At 41.0% G+C, this 23,623-nt stretch overlaps 1 protein-coding gene across 6 annotated transcripts in view; it reads right to left on the bottom strand.

Annotated features, from left to right (window-relative positions):
- Positions 1 to 23,623, bottom strand: part of cdc42bpab (CDC42 binding protein kinase alpha (DMPK-like) b) — a 90,200-nt gene that overhangs the window by 39,914 nt on the left and 26,663 nt on the right. For all 6 annotated transcript variants that reach the window (XM_061746565.1, XM_061746567.1, XM_061746566.1 and 3 more), the window contains exons 2-5: positions 18,432 to 18,523; positions 12,239 to 12,322; positions 11,378 to 11,473; positions 8,360 to 8,508 (exon numbers count right to left, since the gene is read on the bottom strand). In XM_061746565.1, coding sequence (XP_061602549.1) covers positions 8,360 to 8,508; positions 11,378 to 11,473; positions 12,239 to 12,322; positions 18,432 to 18,523 — 421 coding nt within the window. The remainder of the gene's footprint in view (positions 1 to 8,359; positions 8,509 to 11,377; positions 11,474 to 12,238; positions 12,323 to 18,431; positions 18,524 to 23,623) is intronic.

Raw genomic sequence — 23,623 nt, 5'->3', positions numbered from 1 at the left:
TCTGTAATTTCAAACTTGGCTTCAAACAAACCTCAAACAAACATCTCATAAAAGTTGTGCCGTCTCTGCAAGGACGTCCGATATATTCAGCAGACAAAGGCATCACACTCTCCCCGGCTAAAACCTCAGGAAGTCATCAGTTAAAACCCCCACGTTTCACTTGTTAATATTTTTTATATACATTTAGCTGCACCGGAGACTTTAGCTCAGGCTAGAGTTGCATGTTTTAAAGAGAGAAAAGGCATAAGTTGGTTCTGGAAATCCCTTTGATGTTTCCATTCTTAGCCAAAGGTCTCTTTAAAGCCACATGTGAAGCCCCCGTCATTTTCCAGCAGTGTTAATAGCCCTATCTCATGGGGGGGGGGGGCTGGCTATCCTTCCTCTTCAGAGACACCACTAAACCCCAACCTATAAAACCATGAATTAAAGAAATACGCACACTTATGTGTCTCGCACAGACACATAAAAGCCTGGCTCCAAAACATATATGCATAAACAGACACTCGTGTTTCTTCGCATCATAATGACATTTGTTTTTGCCACCATTAAAATGCCTGACTACTCGTATACGACCTCCAGATCGGACATGACTCCCTAAAGATGAAACTTGTTTTGAATGGAAACCAGAGTATCTACATCTAGAATAACACAAACTTCACAGAGGAAAAAACAAGTATATGAAGAGGTCAAACTATGCAAGAGAGCTCAAAGAAGCCATGTTTCTACTAATTTACAGGTTTGCAAATCTAATACTTGACTACTAAAACTCTGCTGGCCAGCTATTTTAATTCATTTCCTCTGCGATGCAAAAAAAATATCTGGTTTCTCTGGATTGGAATCAGATTTTCAAGCGGCAGTGCCACCGGATCCAGAACCGGACTCTGGATGCTACTGGATAATAATAGAAATGACGCATGTGATGTGGGCAGAGTTACAACCAGACTAGCAGCAACAAAAGACATCAAAAATGGTGTAAAGTAGAGTAAAAACACGGGAGAATGACCGCTGGATCTTGGATGCTCCTTGATCATCCAATAAAGCACGCCGGGTCTAAAACAGGTGTAAAAACATGTGAATGGGACGATACCAGACCCATTTCATAGGACAGAAGTTTCACAAAGCGAATAATAATCTAGAGAATCAGATTGAGGATTTTAACATGATATTTAGCATGGAGATGCACAGATGTTAGGATCTCTCTCAATAATGATAAAATGTGGACACCTGAAATTATTCATTTGAACAGGTTGAATGTGGGATGTTGATGATCTAAGTTTTTACATACTTTGATAGTTAAAAGGCTGCCATTTTTGTTTAACTACATGGAAACAACCTTAAACCTCAATGGGTATTTTAAAGTAAAGGAAAAAAGCAGTTCCAGGTTGTGTTTACACTGAACTGTGATCCCCAGAAAAGAAGTGTAGAGCCCTAATCATGACCAAGGAGGACTCCGGCTGCCAGCACATGGATCTGTGGGGGTGTGCGTACGTACGTAGGTGTACATGTGCAGGTGTAATCTGCTGCCGACACTCCGGGTTCTGCCAAAGAGCAGACAGCATGAGTTGACCCTTTCCTCTCCACATGTTTGATCGGGGCGAGGGACGGGGACTTCTGCTGATAAACCACTTAGTGGTCGGCCGAGCCCCCGCGTGGCTGCTCCCCTCTCCTCCTCTCTCAACCAACATCCATCACCGGAGACGCTCCCAAACCCCCCCCGACCCCGAGCTTTCTCCTCATCTAGATGTACTCTGTGATCACTGGAGGATTTGTCTTTGTCTGATTTGATTAACCCAGTGATGGTCAGAGCAGCCGCAGAGCCACACCTCATCAAAGCACACGGGGAGGGAGGGATGTGGGGGGGAAGGGGGTGGGTGTTAACGGAGCAGGAGCTGACTCACACAACCGTAGACATGCTAGGCTAATGCTACACTGACCGGGCGACTGCGTCACAGGGCTCCGGCGGTCTTAAGGAGCATCGCAGGGACGGGAATAGAGGAAGGTAATCTCCTCTAAGACCGCAGCATCCATCTGTGAGAGCCATCTGGGTGCCAACACACACACAGTATGGCCAGGACCAGGCACGTCCACATGGCTCTGGTGGAGCGTTGTGAACTAACGGCTCTGCTGCCGGCGTGACTTCTGGCATTAATGAAACACACACAAAACTTTTCTCTGCAATTCAAGACATCAGAGTTCCAGTTAACGCCAGCTGCACTTATGAAGCGATCAAATCAGATGTGAGCATGTGTGTTTCTTTATTAGATGTGCAACTTTTCTGATTCCTATTTGGCTTAAAAAAAATAAATACAACAAGATGACATTTTATCAATCCCGTCAATAGAAAAAGGGAAGCACAATGGATCAGTTCCACGCCCTGAGATCAATATTTGCAATTCTGCTGGTCTTTCTAATTAAGCATCAATTTCCGAAGAGTGTCGTTTTCCTGCGGTCTATAAATAGGAGATGAGTCCAGATCACCCGGATCGGCGTAAACGGCGTCCGTTCCTCCGTTAGACATCAGGAGGGAGTGTATTAAAGTCTGGAACAACAATCACTGGGAGAATCTCTGAATGGCACATCATTGTTGATGGAATTACGCCGGTTAATGAAGAGCAGGTGACTGCCATGTTTCTGTCCCGGGGCTATTATCAGCACTATTAGGGGAACAGAAGGGTCTATGTGTGCGACTCACAATGATTTTAGCATGATCAGTGGGCTCTGAGGAAGCACATGGCCCAGATCAATAGGAATGAACACAAAGGCTGCGATCAATAGGGCACTCCAGAGCTCACACATAATCAACCGATAAATAAATAAATCCATTCACAGCACTAGTGTTGTTTTTGTCAGCCCGTTTCAATTTTAGTTTGAGTCTAGTCTTTGGGTCAAGCTATTATTTTAGTTTTTATTAGTTTTAGTCACGTTCATTCTCCTTTTAGTCGTGTCAAGTTTTGTCGACTAAAAGTCTGAGCATTTTAGTTTTATTTTAGTCAGAATTGTCCAGGATCATTTTAGTATGGTTTTAGTCAAAGATTGTATTTAGCCAAACCCATTTTACAATTCAAACAAGGTTATCTTATTATTATATAATTGTTACCTTATAGACTCAAGAATACATTCATTCCAGATACAGAAGACTCTAATTTGAGTTCACAACATATTTATTTTTTCCACATTTCTCCCCGTCTTTTTCTTTTCTTTTTCGACGACACATTGGGTTTTCTTTTCCACGTCTATGTAGGAAAGTGTATCCAAAGATGGTTCTTCTTCTTCTCCAGCCCCAGAGAAGATCCCTGTGTTTCTCTATGTAACTTTGTTTTTAATTGACGTGAACCTAGAGCTCTGCGTTAACGGCATCAGCCTCTAACTCTGCAGCTGCATCTTCTGGATCTGATTCCCCGCTGCAGCGACTGGGATTGAGGACTAACGTCACCCAGCAGAACTAAACCAGAGGAAACTACTGAAAACATGGACATCAAGGATCTTTGTTAGAACATTTCGTCTCGTCTTGGTCAACGAAAATGAAGACACATTTTAGCAGAGTTTTTATTTTGTAATCTACATTTTAGTCTTGTTTTTATTTGTCTACAATATTGCATTATATATTTAATTATCGTCACATGACCATTATTTTCGTTGCGTCTCGTCTTGTTTTCCTCAGGCGATAAAGGCTTGTTGATGATGATATTTAGTCATAATTTTTGTTGACAAAAGCAACTTTAGATGTCACCAGATCAGCTTCTGGATCAGAACAGAAATAGTTCTGCGCAGCTTAAACATAAAAAAAAAAAAACTTTTTATTTTGTAATCTACATTTCAGTCTCGTTTTTATTGCCTACGATATTGCATTATATGTTTAATTATCGTTATCATCACATGACCAGCATTTTCGTTGCGTCTCATCTCGTTTTCCTCAGGTGATAAAGGTTCGTTGACGACGATATTTAGTCATAATTTTCGTTGACGAAAGCAACTTTAGTTCCCCTCTTTTGATCATCTCAACAAATTGGCAAATTTTCTTAAGAGTCTCTCGGTTTGGGCAGATGTGGTGCAAGGCAGCACAAAGCCCCGCTGCTTTGGCCTATTGAAACATTTGTCAGGACCCTCTGGGAGGCCACGCAGATCACTGACCACTGAATAAATTACACACACACACACACACACACACACACACACACACACACACACACACACACACACACACACACACACACACACACACACACACACACACACACACACACACACACACACACACACACACACACACACACACACACACACACACACACTCTCCCCTGTTACATCTGACTCGCACACGCTGCCTCTCGTGGGACTCGGCTGAAGGGGACAGAAGGTTGACCTCGGGGCTCTTTGGTCCTCGTTTCTTTCATCTGGCCTCTTTTCAACTTCATCAGTGTCAACAGGGTTGAAAGAATTCATTTTCAACGGGCCAGCGTTTCGATAAGTTCAGGAAAACAAAGCTCGACTGAAATAGTGCACAATAGATGACCTAAATTGGTTAGTTTGGTTGGTTATGCCCGTGATAAAAGTTGAGGGTTATTGCAGGATTTTTAATGACCTCTCCGGTCCCAGTTTGGAGCAGACGGTCATTATTGTCGCCGTCGAGTTCAACATGAAGTAAAGAATTAATACAGTTTGGATTTTTCTTTTCTTTTTTGTTAAACAGACACCAAGTCTTTAGAGGAAGATAAATAGATAAAAGATTGTGAAGAAACCTATCCATATTTGTGATTGTGCTTCACGTGTTCCAGGCCCCCCATACAATGTTTAAACAAACAAAAAAATGAATCTCAATGAAAAAAATTGTTACTTTAAAGTAATCTCAGATCTCAGAGGCTTTACTATTTGAATCTAGCTCTTCTTACTCCATGTAAAAAGTTCAGCGCCCTTCTATCACTGGGTTGTATATTTTTGCTGTAAAACCTTTTTACATATAAATCCAGGAGACACTTACCTGCTGTAATGTACTGCCCTTACTTTTTAACAACTTGTGCTTTTTATTATTTTACCTCTTTTCTTATCATTCTATTTGTTATTTACTGTTTAATTGCGTCTTGCCGCTTTTAATGTTGATGTAAAGCACTTTGAATTACATTGTGTTGAAATAAACTTGCCTTGAATACGAAACAAACTTGCATCGAAAACATATCACTGAAATAAAAATACATCCTGATGCACATGCAGACAAAGACACACGCACACCCATCAGACACACACACACACCCATCAGACTGGACTTGCCAGCAGAACACACCCTCCTCAGGGGACTTGCCAGGCTGCCTCCACCCTCCATGAGTGTGTGTGTCAGTAAGAGCATGGGAGGGGTTGGTGGGGTGGGGGGGTAACAGAACCACACCCCCACCCACACACCTACCAAACCCATCATTACTGTCCCAAAGCATCCACAGGGGGACCGACAGAGAGACAGAGTCGTTCCCTCCTCCCCGTCCTCTCTCTACATCCAATTCTGTCACTCCTGCCGCCACCAACCCCCCCCACCCCACCCACACCCCCCCAGATAACACCATGCAATTAGTGGCTCCCCACTTTCTTCTCTTGCACTCCCTCTTTTTCATACATTTATGGCGCTTTTCCACTAGTACCTACTCAGCCCGGCTCGGCTCGCCTCCACTGGGTTTGGTTCTTTCCCACTAGGGGTCTAACGTGCCGAGTAGATACTTTTCTGTATCTATTCTGCCGAGGTTCTAAGCAGCTGAGTCGGCTGTATCTGACATCATCACACTACACGCCACAGATTGGTCGGGGGGTTGGAGTCAGACGTCTGAGTCAGGATGTGACATCAGAGAAAGAGCGACTCTGACGGCGGCTCCTTCTTCACTTTATTCGACCAGCAATGGCAGCGCAAAAGTCTGTTTCATGATCCAACTCTGAGGCGCAGATGTTCATAAACCTGGTGCTGAGGAGAGAATTAAAAAGGGATTTAGACGATAAGGAACGACCAGATCCACCAGGAGCTCTGTCATAGCTGCTCGAAGCTACCAGCTGACTTTTCAGCAGCGCCGAGACCAACTAAAAAATTAAAAAGCGTTGCCGCTTGAAGCTTCTCTCACTCTCATTTTTTAACTTGATATCGAACACAAGCCACAGACAAAGCAGCACATCTATCATCTCCTCCAGGTTCTACATCTTTAGTGTTGTTGTCTTCTCCATTTAGATCATACAATCAAATACGTCACAGCAGCTTCACTCCAATCCTCCTACTTCTGCTCCAGGTGTTGAATTGTTATGGAAAAGAAACCAGGCCGAGTTGAGCTGAGATGAGTAGAGCCGAGTAGGTGCTAGTGGAAAAGTGCCATTATACACGTACATAATCTCTGACTCCGCTGTTGTCATGCAGCATGTGTATATACGTCCGTCTTTGCAGCGGGCAACTGCAGACATTCCCAAACATACCACCCAGCCCTGCTTTATCTGAGCCCTTCTCTGATCTCTCCTTCTTTTCCACTTATCTCACATCTCTCTGTTATTCCCTCTCTCCGATGACTGTGACAAGGCCCTGGGCGAAAGCGACACTGTAATTATGTTAGCATGCCAGTGTGACTACTTCCTGTCTCGAAGAGCCTCACATCCTGTTCCCAAGGGCATCTTCTGGCATCGATGTCAACAGAGAAAGCCGGTTCCCAGGCTAAGCCCTGCAGTCTGAACAATGCGCTCTGAGGTACTTGGGTTGGGAAGTACGTCTCCACCTGGAGACGGGGGGGACTTGAGCCTGACACGAGGAGCAGCAGCTGACCTGAGAGTCTGAAGTATAGCCACTGCTGTTCATGTACTTTAGGGGTTCTTTGGTAGAGATCCATATAAATAAAAAGGTCAATGCTTCCACACATTTCCTAAAATAACTATTTTAAATTGATTTTTTATTCTCTTAAGACAAACTGTATGGGTGCAGCTAGTGTTGTCCCGATCAATCGGCCGCCCGATCGATCAGGCCCGATCACGGCATTTTCAAAACATCGGTATCGGCCAAAAAAGTATCGGGACATACCTTGTTATTAATGTTTTTAATATATATTAAATCGTTTTCTATATCGTTGAATTTAACGTCACTTCCGGTCGGCGTCACTAAGCGAAACTAACATGGTTTATATGTTTGAATTGTGAAATTTTATATACGTTCATGTTGCATTAAGCTTCTGCTATTCATTTCATTCATTCAGAATGTTGCACTAAGGTTAAGCCAAAAAGTATTTTCATTTTCTTGTGTTTGTGAGTTTGACTGGATGTCATTCAACTACCTCTTTTGAAGTTAAATTTATTTATTTGTTATTGCACTATTCTGCACTTTTTGTTTTAGTTTACAATTTCATGTTTTTACATTTTGTGGCACCAGTGCTGATAAGCTTTGTTGAAATATATGTCCACGTTGTTCTCCAATGGACAATAAAAGAAATTTGGGATAATTTAGTTTTAGTCCTCTTTTTTTTTTCTTTTTTTACTATTCATTGCCAAAATGTATCTGAAAAGTATAGGAAATGTATCGGGAGCCAAAAAAAGTGATCGGATCGGGAAAAATCGGGATCAGCAGATACTCAAACTCAAGTGATCGGGAGCTAAAAAATCATGATCGAGACAACCCTACTTTAAATGTATAATTTTTAAATCTATGCAGCATTTTTAACTCAAGTGATGGGGATCAGATCAGGAGCTAAAGAATCCTGATGGGGACAACCGTAGATGCAGCCACTTTGGTTGTCCAGTAAATCCCAGTTGCAGCTCTTGCAGCTACGGCGGGTGCGTACACAGCTGTCTACACAGAGCCTCATTCACACGTCTCGGGGTTTCTCACACGCTGATATTACTCGGGAAGACCGCCCGGGTACATCAACAGCCCTCCAAATACATTTGGCAGCCCACTCACAGATTTATACTTATTTACCCTCTTGAACTCTGGGATCTACAACTCTGGATTCAGTCCTCCGGCTGTCCTCCTCGCAGACGTTAGATCTACACCTTTCATCTTATTGAACACACCAAATCAATACACAATCATGCATAGGGGAGGGGAGGGAATGGTGTCCTTCAATGAGCAGGTGGCTTATAATTAATAATAATAAATGGATGAGCAACATACTGGACTTTACACTGACACCTCTAATGTTTCTCCGCTTCTGTTAATTGTAGGGACTTCTATACTAGACAGCTGTTCCCTACCTCATTCTGTTCATTTCTGTTGCAATAATTATAATATGAATACTCTCCAAATGCAGCAGCAGCTAATTTGACAGAGTAGCTGTGGAGGTTCACTCCTACGCTGATGTCTGTTTCGTAAATGTGTTTATTTTACATTTAGACCTCCCGTCATGTGGGACCTCACCTGTGGACGTAGTGAAGCTGGTGAACCGAGTCGATGGCCAGCACCATTTCAGCCAGGTAGAACTTGGCCATATCTTCTGGCAAACGGTCTTCAAACTTGCTGAGCAGAGTCAGCAGGTCGCCACCCACATAGTAGTCCATGACCAGGTACTGGAGACAGTCACAAAACAAGTTCAAATGCAAATGGAGAACAGTTTTCAGACATCAAAAAGGTCTATTTTATTTTTATATATATATATATATATATACACACATATATACATATACACACACACACACACACACACACAGTTATGTGAAAAAGTGTTTGCCCCCTTCCTGATTTCTTCCTGATTTTGCATGTTTGTCACACTTACATGTTTCAGATCATCAAACAAATGTAAATATTAGACAAATTAGACAAAAAAGTAAATGTAAACACAAAATGCAGTTTTTTGTCACTGCACTTTGTGTTTACTTGCATTAACTTTGTCTCTTGTGTGTGTATATATTATATATATATATATATATATATATATATATATATATATATATATATCATGTGTGTGTGTGTGTGTGTGTGTGTGTGTGTGTGTGTGTGTGTGTGTGTGTGTGTGTGTGTGTGTGTGTGTGTGTGTGTGTGTGTGTGTGTGTGTGTGTGTGTGTGTGTGTGTGTGGATAAATAAAATCATATCTGCAAAGGCAAAGCCAACTCCTAAATAGTTTCACTTTTCAGGATTTGTCTAAAAATAAACGGCTGGACTGGCAGCGGTGCATATTTCAAAGCTTTGAGGAGTGTCCAGCATTTGTTGTAAGTATGTGAGAAATGGAATGACAAGCAGTTCTGGCATTTGAACTCAGGGTCACGGAGGGAGGACAAACTGTTGGGTTAAAGGGGGAACGACGGCCTCCGGCAGCCAGTTTAGGCGAGAAAGAGCTGGGCTCAGGCGTTCTGCCCAACTACAAACTCTGTTTTACAGAGCAGTTTCTTGGCCCGCTATACTTCTGTTGCCCAACTTCCTACAATTCAGAAACACATTGTACTCTGTGTTCGGGAGTGAATGCGCTGGTCAGCATCTGGTAGCTTCCCAGGACTCATGCTGGAGTATAAATGAATAACACTAAAGCTGTTACTATGGGCTGCTCCAGAGATTCAAAAGGAGAAAAAAGGCACGATATATTGCTGCAGCGTGACACTGCAATGTGCACATGGGCAACAGTCACGTCGCAGGAATGCAATGTCAAACAGGGTAAATTAAGGTAATCTGGTCATGCTCTCCATTTCTCTTTCTAATAGTTGTGGAATTGCTTTCAATACAAATTCGACAGAGCAATGTTCTTCTAGGTTTAAAGATTTTTGAGAGAGAGATTAGGATAACTAATTAGCGGACGATACAGTCTTATTTTTTGAAAATAAACAACAAATAGAGACAGTGCCCACAATAGACACCTTTTCTGTTGCATCAGGGTTAAAACTTAATTTGACAAAATGTGAAATAGTATGTCTCTACAACACAAATGAAACACTAATATGTAAAATACCAGTTAAAGAAAGTGTTATGTTAACATATCTCGGAATTCATATTTCTAAAAATCTAGTTGAACGTCAAACAAAAAATTTTAAACCTAAAATACAAAAAACTAAAAGCATATTCAATATGTGGCTTCAAAGAGATTTGTCCCTATTAGGTAGAGTTCTTCTGAGTAAAGCAGATGGTATCTCTAAATTTGAATATCCTACTCTCTCTCTCTGTTTGTTCAACAATCTCTCTGTAAAGAAATAAATAATACCCTAATTAGTTTTGTCTGGAAAAACAAATGTCATAATTTAAAGAAAGAGATCTTAGCAGCCCAAAAAGGTGAGGGCAGCATGGAGCTGTTAGACTATATGGATATTAACTATACCTTTAAGAGACATAATGAATAAAAGAACATTTGAGAAAACCGGAATCTCTTTGGTACTTTATACCACAAAATATTTTTGGGAAAGTTGGAGGGTTACCTTTTCTCTTAAATTGTAGTTATGATGTTTCAAAGTTACCACTAAAATTATCTAATTTTCACCAACAATCCCTTTCAGCAGTGTGAAACTAAATAACAGCCAGAATGAGCCTCACTTCCATCATTAATCCACACGAGAAATAAGCCTCACAAACTATAATCCACTCTGTTTTCAGAGCTCTTGGATAAATAGACACTGTTTAAAAGATGTGTTTAAAAATAAAACAGAGTTGTCGCTGGTGAGGGACAGACAGCCGTTGCGTGATTTGGAGAATCGAGGGAGTTGAGACAATTTATTCATGTGAGCAACACGGGAGCTTCCTGTTTGGATGAACTCTCAGAGCTCTCCCAACGCTCTGCTACAGTTCTGGTTGTTTTTAATCAAGTAATCTGTCTTGTTTTCTATTGTATATTTATAATTGGGCTTTAATAAAGCAAAAGCAAGTTTTATCCAATTGCTCGATTAATCGATGGAATATTTCATAGAATAATCAATCACCAAAATCTTCGATAGCTGCAGCCCTAAACATAATATTTTGTTTGTATTATCATTATTTAAACACATGTCCAAAAACAGGACAGGTTAAAGGCGTATAGATTGTAATTTACTTTGCAGATTCTGATTTCTGAAAGTCGGACTTGCCAATTTAGGCCAATTCCAATTGTCAAACTTACAACTATAACTGTATTTATCGCCTTGACCAACAATGAAAGAGAGAGCAGAAGCTGCAGAACGATTTCTACTGGCTTTACTTTTAGCCTATTAGCTTTTGTTAGCATCATAATCATGATTAGGATTGTTGTGTCAAACATTGTGGTTGTTTTTTCTGCATCTTACAGCCCGAACAAGTCGGTTCCTGTAACTTTCACACCATGCTTCTTGGCGACTGGGCCCTGAAAGTTTGGATATATCAGCGTTTTAAGCTTCTAAGCGGCTGCATTTGCTGGTTAGTGAGAAAAAGAAGACATTCCCATCTCATTTTTACCATTAAATCTTGCACCAATGTCAGAGTATGGAGGAAAGAGATGCCAGTGTTACCAGATTATTGTCGTCCTGAAAGGCATAGTGCAGGGTGGTGATCCACTGGCAGTGTCCGTTCACCAACACATCCCGCTCCTCCCGAAAACACGCCGTCTGAGGAAACATACAATTATCTTTACACTAAAAATAACTTCAGACATGCAGATTTTACATAACATAAACCCATCTTATTTGACCTCCAAGTTTGGAGACTTCTACAGTAAGTCACGTGATCAGGACACGCTCTGCCTACTGGATTTCAATAAATCCACATGCATCTTAAGATATGAGTGTAATTACGTAACATCCCTGAAAAACAATGTGCTTTGAGACATAAGAGATTATTTGTTGCAATGGCTGATTAGCTTCCTCAGAAAAAAAATAAATGTCAAGTAAACTGAAACCAAAACTAAAGTAAGTTTAAGACCAATTGCTCAACTGACACTGAGGAGTTTCATAAGTCATGTATTTGGATGCACAAGGGGAGAGAAAGTGTCATGCCTCAAACAGTCAGCCCAACTGCTCTGATCAGAAAAGATCAAGGCCGTCTGAACTAATCGAACTAATGAGAGTGAGGTAAGAGTAAGCTACGCAGCATCTGATACTCAATCAAGGACCAGTTTTGTCTTGTGATGTAAGAGGCATGAAGATGAAGGACTTCCAAAATATCCACCCGCAGCTCAAGCAGTCACATGTTCTATCAAACGAGGTTTGATTTCAAAGACAATAAACGAGAGCTGTGCATTTTTTCCCTCTACAATGGGCATTCTTTTTTAAATTTTATTTAAATCAGTCATCCTTCATCATCATTTTTGTTTAAATGTTCACAAAATATTGCAACATGCTTCTCAGCATTGACAGCTGTGGATGGAAACTAACCTCTGCTCGCTTCAACATCTCCCACTTGTTGAGAATCTTCATGGCGAATACCTTGTCAGTGTTTTTCACTTTTACCACAGCAACCTGCAAAAAAAAGAAAAACAACCGCTTTAAATTGAGTGTCACATCAAATAAAGTAAAATAACCCAGATTTACCTTATCTAATGTGAAAATAAAGGAAAGAAAAGCATTTCGCAGTCATGATTTAAAGTGTTATCATATTTCAGTAGCAATTTTGAAAATGGTTAACACGGCTCAGTTAATTTTCTTAAAATAAAGACAGATTAGGAGTCAGTGATGCTGAAACACGGAGCAGAAAGTAAATTCAAAGATTAAAGAGAACACTATCAGGCATTATTTAAAACCCGCAACGAAGATAAGAGGAACAGGAAAAGAGAGTGAAAAAAGGAATAAGACTGGGGGATGGCTTGGAGGAGATGGAGCAGAGATAGTTGATAGCAGGGACAGGAAGTGACCATAGACACTATTGGACAGCTTTGGCGCTGACCCAAACGGCTGGCAGACAGCGCATGAAGTCCCACTCACATTCTTTACACACATCCCAAAATGCTACATATTTAAATCTGAGTCATGTTTTCTATTAGAAAAGCTTGTAGTCAGGAAAAAAGAACACCCTGCTCATCATTGACTCCAATGACTGGTAAATATGTACAGATCAATATTGTGCAGATTTTTCCAAATCTGCCAAAATCTTGAAGGAATCACAAAAACTCAAAGTCGCTTTTACTTTTTTATGGAAGATAATCAAGGCCAGAATAGGAAACTGGTGGTTGACGTTTTCCTCCCAATCATCGGATCAATGCAATAACTGATGTTTATGAAATCGATTGTGATGGGATCAATCGTACCAGTCATGACGCCACTGAGTTCTCAAATCAAAACAGCTTTGTTGTCTGACTCTATTTTGACGTTCTGTACAGTTTAATGACACCATGCAGTACTTGCAACGGCCACAACACTACAGACGTCGTGGCAGCGATGAAGACACAAACTCCACCAGTAATCAGCTTCTTCATTAGTGTCTCTTGCCCAGTTTTAATGTTGGATTTTCCTCAGGGAGATGGTCTCTTAATCATGAGATTAACTTTGCTGAATGGAAATGAGTTTCCTGGCTACACTGGCTGGACTTGGACTCGGAGTAGAGTTGCATTTTGTACAAATTGAGAGGAGCCACTTGAGGTGGTTCAGGCATCTGGTGAGGATTTCTCCCAAGGGATGCGCTTGGGGCGAGTCTAACTGGGCAGAGAGCCGGAGCAGAGCCGGAGCAGAGCCGGAGCAGAGCCGGAGCAGAGCCGGAGCAGAGCCGGAGCCGAGCCGGAGCCGAGCCGGAGCCGAGCCGGAGCCGAGCCGGAGCCGAGCCGGAGCCGAGCCGGAGCAGAGCCGGAGCAGAGCCGGAGCAGAGCCGGAGCAGAGCCGGAGCAGAGCCGGAGCAGAGCCGGAGCAGAGCCGGAGCAGAGCCGGAGCAGAGCCGGAGCAGAGCCGGAGCAGAGCCGGAGCAGAGCCGGAGCAGAGCCGGAGCAGAGCCGGAGCAGAGCCGGAGCAGAGCCGGAGCAGAGCCGGAGCAGAGCCGGAGCAGAGCCGGGACAAGCTGGTGGGGGTATATAATCCTCAGCTGGCTCGGTTGGCAACACCACAGTATTACCCCGTCTAAGTCTCTTACCCCACGACCCGAAACTGGGAAAAGCAGAAGTTAGCGGAGGGACAGGCAGACCTCGCTGAAGCCAACATTTTGGTTGTTGTTTTCCAGCACCTTCCTTGGACTCATGTGTTTACTAATTGGAATAAGTTGAAAATGTATCAGTACGCTATGCTGAGGCATTCCCTGGAATCAGATCAGTGGTATCAGCTGATCAGCAGCTGGAACCAACTGAACCACACAAACATTGCAGAGGTAGAGCATGTTTTTTGATTCCCACCACTATCCTAGATAAATGTGTGTAATTCACATTAGGGCTGTGCAATTTATCACATTTTAATTCTGATTTCAATTTTGGCTCCAGACAGACAAAATAAAGCAATATAACCAAGAAAAGATCATTGTAGTTCCGTATATATATTCTGCTTTGTGTTCTGAATGACATGAAGTTCAGGTATACTTCATTTTCCTTGTGTGCAACATCAAATTATATACATACATATATATACATAATATATATATACATATATATACATAATATATACATATATATATACATAATATATACATATATATATATACATAATATATACATATATACATAATATATACATATATATATACATAATATATACATAATATATATACATAATATATACACATATATACATAATATATACATATATATACACATATATATATATATATATATATATATATACACATATATATATATATACACATATATATATATATACACATATATATATATACACATATATATATATACACATATATATATATACACATATATATATATATATATATATATATATATATATATATATATATATATATATATATATATATATATATATATATATATATATATAATAATAATTTATTATATAGTTGTTATAATATCAAGGTCATGCTGGTATTTCTGTCTAAAAATGTTTAAGGAACTATATGAGCCGATTGTAAAGTCCACAATTTAACTTGAAATTTACTGTGAACATTTCAAACATTTTTATGCTGATTTTGATTAATATTTCATACTCCAAAAGTCAGTGGATAAAGCGTGATTTCAATAGGATATTCTGTATTAGCACCAGACTTGGTGTATCTGTAGTCGGAAGCTTGTAATAGATTTCACATTAGGCAAGCTGGATATATTATCACTTACCAGTGCTATCAACACCGTCTCTTGTTCAGCTGTAGAGTTTAGACAGTTTTGAATATGTGCACTTACTGTGCTATCTTAACTGTGTAATAACAGCAACTTTCCAACCACGGCTAATTGTTAAACATTGCCCTGATAAACTTGCTCTGCTCCGGCTTCACATTTTGCCAAAAAAGGAGCTGCACAAGTCACTCTGACAAATCATTGCTAGCTTAAGTCATTGTGGGTTCACCTATATCTGTCATTGCTTCCAATACACTGGCATGACGGACCACAAACAAACCAAAAAAACTATGGAATTGTTGTCTTACGACCACCTTAAAGAAAATGGGAATCCTCCGTGCAAATATGCATCGATGGAGAAGACAAATAAAAACACAAGTAAACAGAGAGAGGAATCTGAACACTAACAGAGGGACGAGCAGTGACACAAACACAGTGGCTCTATGCAACAGAGGGGTCTGCAGTCCATTAAACTAACCAGGGGAATGCTGCTAATGCAATACAACGATAACATTCCTGTAGTGTTTGGATTTCCCCCAGAGATCCCTCGCCAGAGGAGAGGAGGAAAGGAAGAGGAAGATAGGAGGACAGGGGGAGTGCACTGTTCTTGGCATGTCCTGGCCGTTTTTGTCCTTTCTTCCATCTACTCTTCCCGTCTTGTTGTCCTCCTTCCTCTCTGATCTGGTCTACTTTCTGGGCCCGAGCAAGACGGACTGACTGCATGGTTTATTTCATGATTCTCATCAGTGCTCACTGGCTAAATGTATGTGTTTGTGGGGGTTTTCTGGTTCGAGCAGTCACTTCAGAATATCTGGCTGTGTCTCCTAAATTGCTTTAAACATAAAACAAACCCAAGCTGTTAATCCAATTACTTAACAACTGAGGTATTGTTTTAAGGCTGAAAATCCACCTGATATCTGCCGAAGTAGCTACATAACAAGCCAAATCCAACTATTCAGCTGCTCACTGGCGGCCCGGAGGTTAAAAACTTTACACATTTGGATTGATGGATTAACCTCCGCATTGTTGGGCCCCATGTTGGGTTAAACTACCACCAAAACAGTACTGAGCACTATTCGGCCCATTAACGTCATAATGGGACCCCACCACAGCGGGCCACCGCACCCGGGTCCATCCATCAGCTGAGCTCCACAACGTCAAGCACCTGCACCATCTTCCTGCCTGCTTTTGCAAAAAAGGGAGGATGAAAACAAAACATCCTCAACTCAAACTGCTGTCTGGCTGACTCTCGACTGTTTTATTCCTACTTTGTTTTCCAAGCTTCTGTCTAACTCCGTTTTTCAAGTCTGACAACCAGTTTTAGGAAAAATTGTGATTACAAAAAATTTAGTAAATAAAAAAGGGCCACAAAAAAAAACTAACCAAAAAGACAAATATTCCCCAAGGTGCTCTAAAAATGCAGGAATCGTCGTTTGTTAACTTCTTAAATGACTGCAAATGCTTTCTTTAGTTTGCAACACCTTCCAGCTGTCTTCAGGTGGCAGTGCTTACAAACATGCAAGAAACTGTGACGGTCTGCCTTTGTTGGGGTTTTATGGTAAATTTAAATTCAATGCCTTTAAATGCTTTATTTGACAAAACCAAATGAAGAGACTTCACATGGAAAATAAAAAAGGATATGGCACTGTTTAGATAACCCCTGCCAACATAGTCATGGACAGAAGCGATAAATAACTTCCTGCAATATTTTGGGGCTATATTTAGGGACAGAAAAGAAATGAGAACGCAAAGTTCAGAAACCATGACTAATTGTGTAGTGAGCCGAAGTCTGAGGAAGTCGCTACGGATTTCTATGAGATGACTAAAAAGTAGCTCCAAGGACGATCACAATGCTTCTCAAGTTCTTTTAACTTTCCTGCCAGGCCTGACTCAAACAAGCATAGCGGGCGTAATAAATGCCACTGGAAAGTTACAAGCGGCAGCATTCGTGCGGCGTTACCACATTGCCGAACACAACCTGAAACGCAAACAGTCACATGACTCACACTTGCACATACCGGCACTCCTTGCAGCAGCTCAAGCAAGCATGTTAGTATTTTGAATTGGTACTGCAGCTACATGCTGGCAGGTGTGCCGCTTCTTTCTCCTTCACCCATCCATCACTTCTACAACTTCTATCACTCTCCACCTATTTTGAAAAAGAATTTCGCTAACTTGTTGGTACAGCTGCGAGGTATAAAATTTACAGGTGATTTAAACTACTCGGCATTGAAGAGAAAATCAATGTTGGATTCAGACGAGCCTGCAAAACGTACACTTTTTGTGAGACACTGAGATTATGCAAAACTCTTGGCTTAGGAGCACAATACCTGTCCTTCCAGCATTCCCAAGCTTTGACATCATCACCTGAAACCCAAGTGACACGCGACTTTCAGCCTCCCTACAGGCATACATAGACCATGAAGCCTAAACAAACACACACCGATAGGTGGTCTAATATTTTTGAAGTTCATGGGTTGTTTGGCAGGGAAGATGTTCACAGTTTGTGAAGCAAGCAGAGTCACGCATATGCAGCAGACCTACAATACGCACTGCAAATGGAATGCAGGAGACAGTAATCCGCTATCTAACGCAATAACACTCTTGTCTTTTACAAGTTTTATAAAAAGGCACGAGGATTCGAGGTAATCTTTTACTGGTAGCTATTGTTCTGGGAAAACATTGTAAAGTTTGTGCTTTAGGGAAAAACCTCCTGTCCAAGCTGAACAGTAGAAAATGATACAAACCGTTTACCTGGACTATTAAGGACCTTATTTGTGTCATAGCTGACCAGGGTGGGTATCATTCACACCTTTCTAAGCTCTTACAACAAATAAATTCAGCTCCACTAATATGGACTGCAGCTGCCAACAGCCTCCATGAGTTTCACCGAGCAGCACATGAACCGATTCTGAACCTGCAGCCAAGTCTGGTTGGAGTGGCTCTGACCCATGCAAAGAGGCAGGAAAAACAAAGACTACAGTCACGAGATGCAGTCCACAACGGTGGAAATGCAGTCTTTTCAGGGGACAAGACACTCGGCGGGGAAGTAGCCTAGTAACACTGACGACAGCCACAAAGGCAACCTGGCAACTGTTGCCAGCCTGTATGTGGAGATACAAAAGATGCTCGTGGTAATCTCCCGAACAACAACCGGACTTTCTCTTGGCCGAAAACAAATTTGAAAAAAATGCAAAAGAAGGTTTCCAAATATACTGTGAAAACTGTTAATATAGCAGGGCGGCTGGCTCAAGGGCAGCCTGTGTGGGAAACGCTGCTGCAGGTTCTCAGCGTGTGTGGTAATGGTTCGCTGCAGGGTCACACTGAGCAGAAAACAGATGGTACATTACCTCTCCAAACGCTCCTCTTCCAATCACCTTAAGTATCTCAAAGTCTTCCTTGTGCAAGCGCATCTGCTTCACTTTGGAGGTGAAGGGTTTGGCTGTGGGGAGAAAGAAGACGGGGGTCAGATTTCTTCCATGCAACACATAAGACCTTATATATTATTACATGTTTGCCATGAAGCGGTTGGCAGAGATGGAGATTGAAAATGAGATCTACCAGATGTATCAGGGTAACCTTTGAAAAGGGCATTACAACAGTATGTAAACACACTGGTATGAAAATCTGTCTCAATCTTGTAGATTCTTATCAAATTACATTAATAGTAACTTCATACGCATGATGAAATCCAATTAATTTCAGCAAGCCATATATTTGAAAGGTGAGTGCTGCAGTCAAACAACTGCCCTGACAGTAATGTCATGACCTGTGATTTGGATCAGTTGCTAGGTGACTGATTTAATGTTTGCAGATAACAGATATTAATCACGGACGCACTTGGGGGGAAGAAAACGGGTTAAATAAGGCGGGAAGAAATTGCTCAATCAGTTCAAATCCCCTGCTGACGTACACACAAAGTTTAAGCCAACAACCGTCACGGCATCCAGCTGAAATGATTGAATTAAATCAACTAGTTTTACATCATCACAGATGTAATCAGACAATGGGTTAGGGTTACATCTGACTGAATCTAAAGGTGTTATCCCCGACTATCGCTTACAGTAAAATATGAGACAAGGGCATGTTAATATGAGCTCAAAAGGGCCTGTGCTTACATGAGTTGTGATGTACCATAAACGTCCAGAACAGCATCCCCATATCTCCGCCTCTAAATTAGCTTTATCATGAGATCACCTGGTCTTCTTTACATCAAATGAAACCGGACGCAGAGAAGGCTGAATGATAAGGTTAGTGATTGTTATGCCTGCAATTATAGTTCCTGGTGGATAAAGGACTTGGGAGGGATCTGCACAAGTTGCCAAAGTTCTCTCACAAAGCCACAGAGATTTCATCTAAGCTACAAAGTCAGCATTTCCCTCATTTGTGGACAAGGTATTCAGCCACTTCCTGGTTTACATGATCACAGCATGCCAACAACAACCCGGATTGGCTGCAAGTTCGACGAGGTCAGAATATTGGTGATAATGTTATCACAGATATTCTGATAACATTGACAATAAAACATGTGGCAGTAGCTTTTATTGCTGGTATAAGAAAAGAATCTTGTTCTACACAAACATCCCTTTTTTTTTCCTGTTTTAACCTGCTGCAGAGTGAGTATGTGTCAGAGGAAGAGAGAGAGTGCATCACCAGCCAAGCTGGCCGGCCAAACATCACGCTAAACTCATCTGGTTGCCATGACTTAACAGGTCCTCCAGTGTGGAAGAAGAGGACATTCTCCCACTGTGAAACAGGGAAATGCCTGCTGAAATAAAACAAACAGGTCACTCACAGCTCAACAATCTCTCCCTCTCAGTTTTCCCCCCCTCGCTCCGACAGCTGGCCCGGCCCGCTCCGACCACAGGGCAGAGGGAGAGCAGGGGCAGACGCAGTGTGCCGTGTCTTGGCACACATTTGCACACACCAAAAACACACAAGCAACTCGGCCATGACACCAACAGGGGCTGGGAAACATCTGACACGAGGAAAAAATATGCTCAGTCATATAATTAATTTTCCAGCAGACAAAAGTTACAAAGCAAGCAGACCAGAAACCCTTGAGTTATGTCTAGTGAGTAATCAAGCGTGCTTTAACTGGGGCGGTGCGACGGCTTCACGGAACCGACCAGGACGACACAACTGAGGAAAATTAGAACAAAAAGCCCACTAATAAAAATAAGTTATTCTTTCTCACAAAGTGCTTTATTTGACTTATTGTTTGACTTGGCAATCAAAAATACTAACAATAACACTAAGTCAAGAACAAAGAAAAATACATGGTGAGCTGACATAGACAGACTCAAGATTTATCACTAGAGGAAGGAGGAAAAAAACATATAATTTCCAAACAGTTATGCAGTCTACTGCACAATGTCAGCCACAACATTCATCTCAATCTATAAATTAAAATGTGTGAATGTCGTGTTAAACTATATGGTTGGGTAAAAGAGAGAGAAAAAGGGCATCATATACACCCTTTATTTAGTACAGTATGTTCAGCAACTGCTGTTATCAAAGCAGAACGCCATAAAGCAATGTCCACATGAAATATGGGTCATTTCATATTCAAACAAAGTGTTTTATCTGCCTTGAAGAGTTAAATTACTGAATTCAGATGAATGTGAACCAATACTGGACACTGTTAGTACTTTAAATTCAACTGTCGTTGTGATTCATGAGTGTTTACTTAGGAATCACAATTAAAATTCCCCCCCCAAAACAACCAAGTCATGAACAAAAAAATATACAAGATTTTTCACTGGAAAAAAAAAAAAGATTTCCAAACAGCAATTGAGTCTCGTGCTTATGTGAGCCACAAAATCCATCTTGATCTAGAAATTATCTGCCGATGTCGTGTTTAAACTATCTAGTTCTGTGGAAGGAAATATTCTAGTGTAAGGAACAAAACCCATACCAGTCAATAACACTCAATAACCTCAGAGTTGTGACTGTGACTCAGAAGTTTTGATATTGACATCTGCCAACAAAATGTGGTCAGTGACTAAGATTTCATCTGTGTAGGAAGGAGCAGTGGTGCTAAACTGATACTGGTTCTTGATAAAGCTGTGCATCAGCATTCAAATTCTAAATTAAAGCAAATAATACTTAATTAATATAAAAAGTAGAAGTTGAAACTGAAAATGCAATGAAAGAAAAATTGTTGAGTTTGCCAACGAGTTGGTGGCAAATCACCAACCAGTCAGCACTTGATCATTAAGTGTGAAAAACTGAAAGACTCAAAGATGCTTGCCAACGCTGATGGACAGAGTCAAATATCGGTAGCGGTCGGGGAAAGCGTTATTTCATCTGTACCCAATAAACTAGGAAGGAATCGAGTGAGGTCACTGTGAAAAAGGCAAACCAGGACGGGAAATCCAGCAGCTACTTTTCCATTGCAAAAGATGTTTTTACTCACTTTCAATAATCTTTAGCACAGCCAACCTGCGCTAGCCAACGTGCTTATCCATTCCTTTATCCGTGGCCTTTGAAACAAACGAAAGTGGCCTAATACTGATGAGTTACAGAAGCAATACGCGGTATCGGTATCAATGAAATCCTGACCATACCATCCCTGTCTAACTCCGTCTAGCTTCTTCAGCAAATCTAGTAACTAGAAACCTAACATTACATGGTTAAAGGATCAAATTCATTCAGATTCACTCATGGTTTAATTCTTAATTATACAAGTTTGAACTAATAGGGTGGTAGGCCAGAGTCAGGGGGGAACAGAGTAGAGCAAGCGGAGGGAGAGAAAACAGTGATTAGTGGCTGCACGCTGACTCAGGAGCTCCACTAAACCGACCACATGAGAAATGTCTTTCATCTGCGAGCCAGGAGCCCACAGGCCCCCGTCCACAACAAAGTACATGCACAAACATAAACGCATACAAATATGTGCATACGCACAACAAGGTCGGGCTTCCAACACCTGATGAATAATTGTTAACTATGTCTTCCCCTGGCTGTGGTTGGGGGTAAAAAACAAACAAAAAAAAAACATCCAGGCAGATTACAAAAATGTCTTTGCTGAGAAAAGGAAAAAAATACTGGCCACCATTTCAATTGATTAAGGTTTGTTGGAGGCATTTATTGAATTATCGACTTATTTCTAGTTTGCAAATCTATAAAATTGTATTCAATTGTTTTAATGTGCAAATGAACTTTGAAACCTCAAAGCCAACATGTCAGTGTGCACAGCCAGAATATAAAACCTTGATTCTTCAACAAGGACCGTATGTAATCAGTACCAACCCATGTGTACTCTGGGATCAGTGTCAATACATTATCTTAACTTCATGGATAATGACATTTTACAACAGAGAGAAGTAGTAAAAACAACGTATTTTTTAGTTATATATCATACTTCATACAGGTTGACCTAAACATAGCAACCGTTGCTATAACAAGGTGTGGTGGGAACTTGTAGCAACACTGGGAAACGTTGACTGACCAAGCTTTTAATGACTGCTGCTCTTTGTATTCAAAATGTTGCAATATGTGGCCAACGTGAGCCAAGACTGGAAAAAGATGGCGAGTCACCGTCGTTAAATGTACTGCATGCTTTGCGGGTAGGACACTGATCCACAGACGGACGACGAGTACGTACACACACATGGTGGAGGCTGCAGATAGAGCAGCATGTATGCCGCAAAACACACGTGTTCAGTAGAAGAACTTACATTGCAGCGAAACTGGAAAAACATGAGACGCCACCTAATCCACATAGCCAGACTGGTTTAGCCTAAAATACTGAGTGCTTATCGGGCCCATCTCACTGTGTACCCACAAGTGAGGTCAGAGCCATTTTGTGTGAAATTTAGTAACCGAGGGCAAGTGCGTTCATTTCACTCGCACACAACAAGCCTCAGCTTAGGTCTTTTCCAGGCTGCGTCTCAGGGGTGTGTTCTTGGGAAATATGTGAATGCATGTGTGTTTCATAACTCTAACAACTATTAGAGTATCTAATACGAATGTAGTTTGTGTGCAAGAGTCAGGGTTGGGTGTAAGTATGTGTTTGTGTCATGGTGATAAAAATGAACATGATAAAAAACCACACAGCTAAGTTGAACCAAGAGTTAATGGCTAAGAATAATAATAATAATTCATGGCAAAAAGGTGATTAAAAATACTATGTCATGATTATAATGCTGAATGGATTCATTAGAAAATGTAAGTTAAAAGAGAATAATTCATTGTTTCCATGTGTCTTGAGATAAAATAGTTAAAATGATGATTGATCATCCATTCTGTGCTCAGCTGATGTTGCCTGGCAGGCATAGAAGATAACAGAGACAGTAATGGCACGTGTATATAAAAATACTTTATTTTATATCATTTTTTGTTTACAATATTTTACTTACCTTTTTATAAGAATTCATTTGTATAAGTTATTTCCAGAACTTCAATGGTGTTTTATTTTCTTTATTAAGTTTGTGGCGAATCTGTTGCACAGCAATTGATTACTAATGCCTGCTCCCGTGTTGAAAGAGAAGTTTTGTTGATGTCGGAAGAATAATACACTCTGGTTGTGTTAACCCGT

The sequence above is a fragment of the Cololabis saira genome, chromosome 18 (genome assembly GCF_033807715.1).
Source record: "Cololabis saira isolate AMF1-May2022 chromosome 18, fColSai1.1, whole genome shotgun sequence".
NCBI lineage: Eukaryota > Metazoa > Chordata > Actinopteri > Beloniformes > Belonidae > Cololabis > Cololabis saira.
The sequence above is the reverse complement of the archived record's forward strand: the minus strand, read 5'-3'. Positions and strand labels throughout refer to the sequence as shown.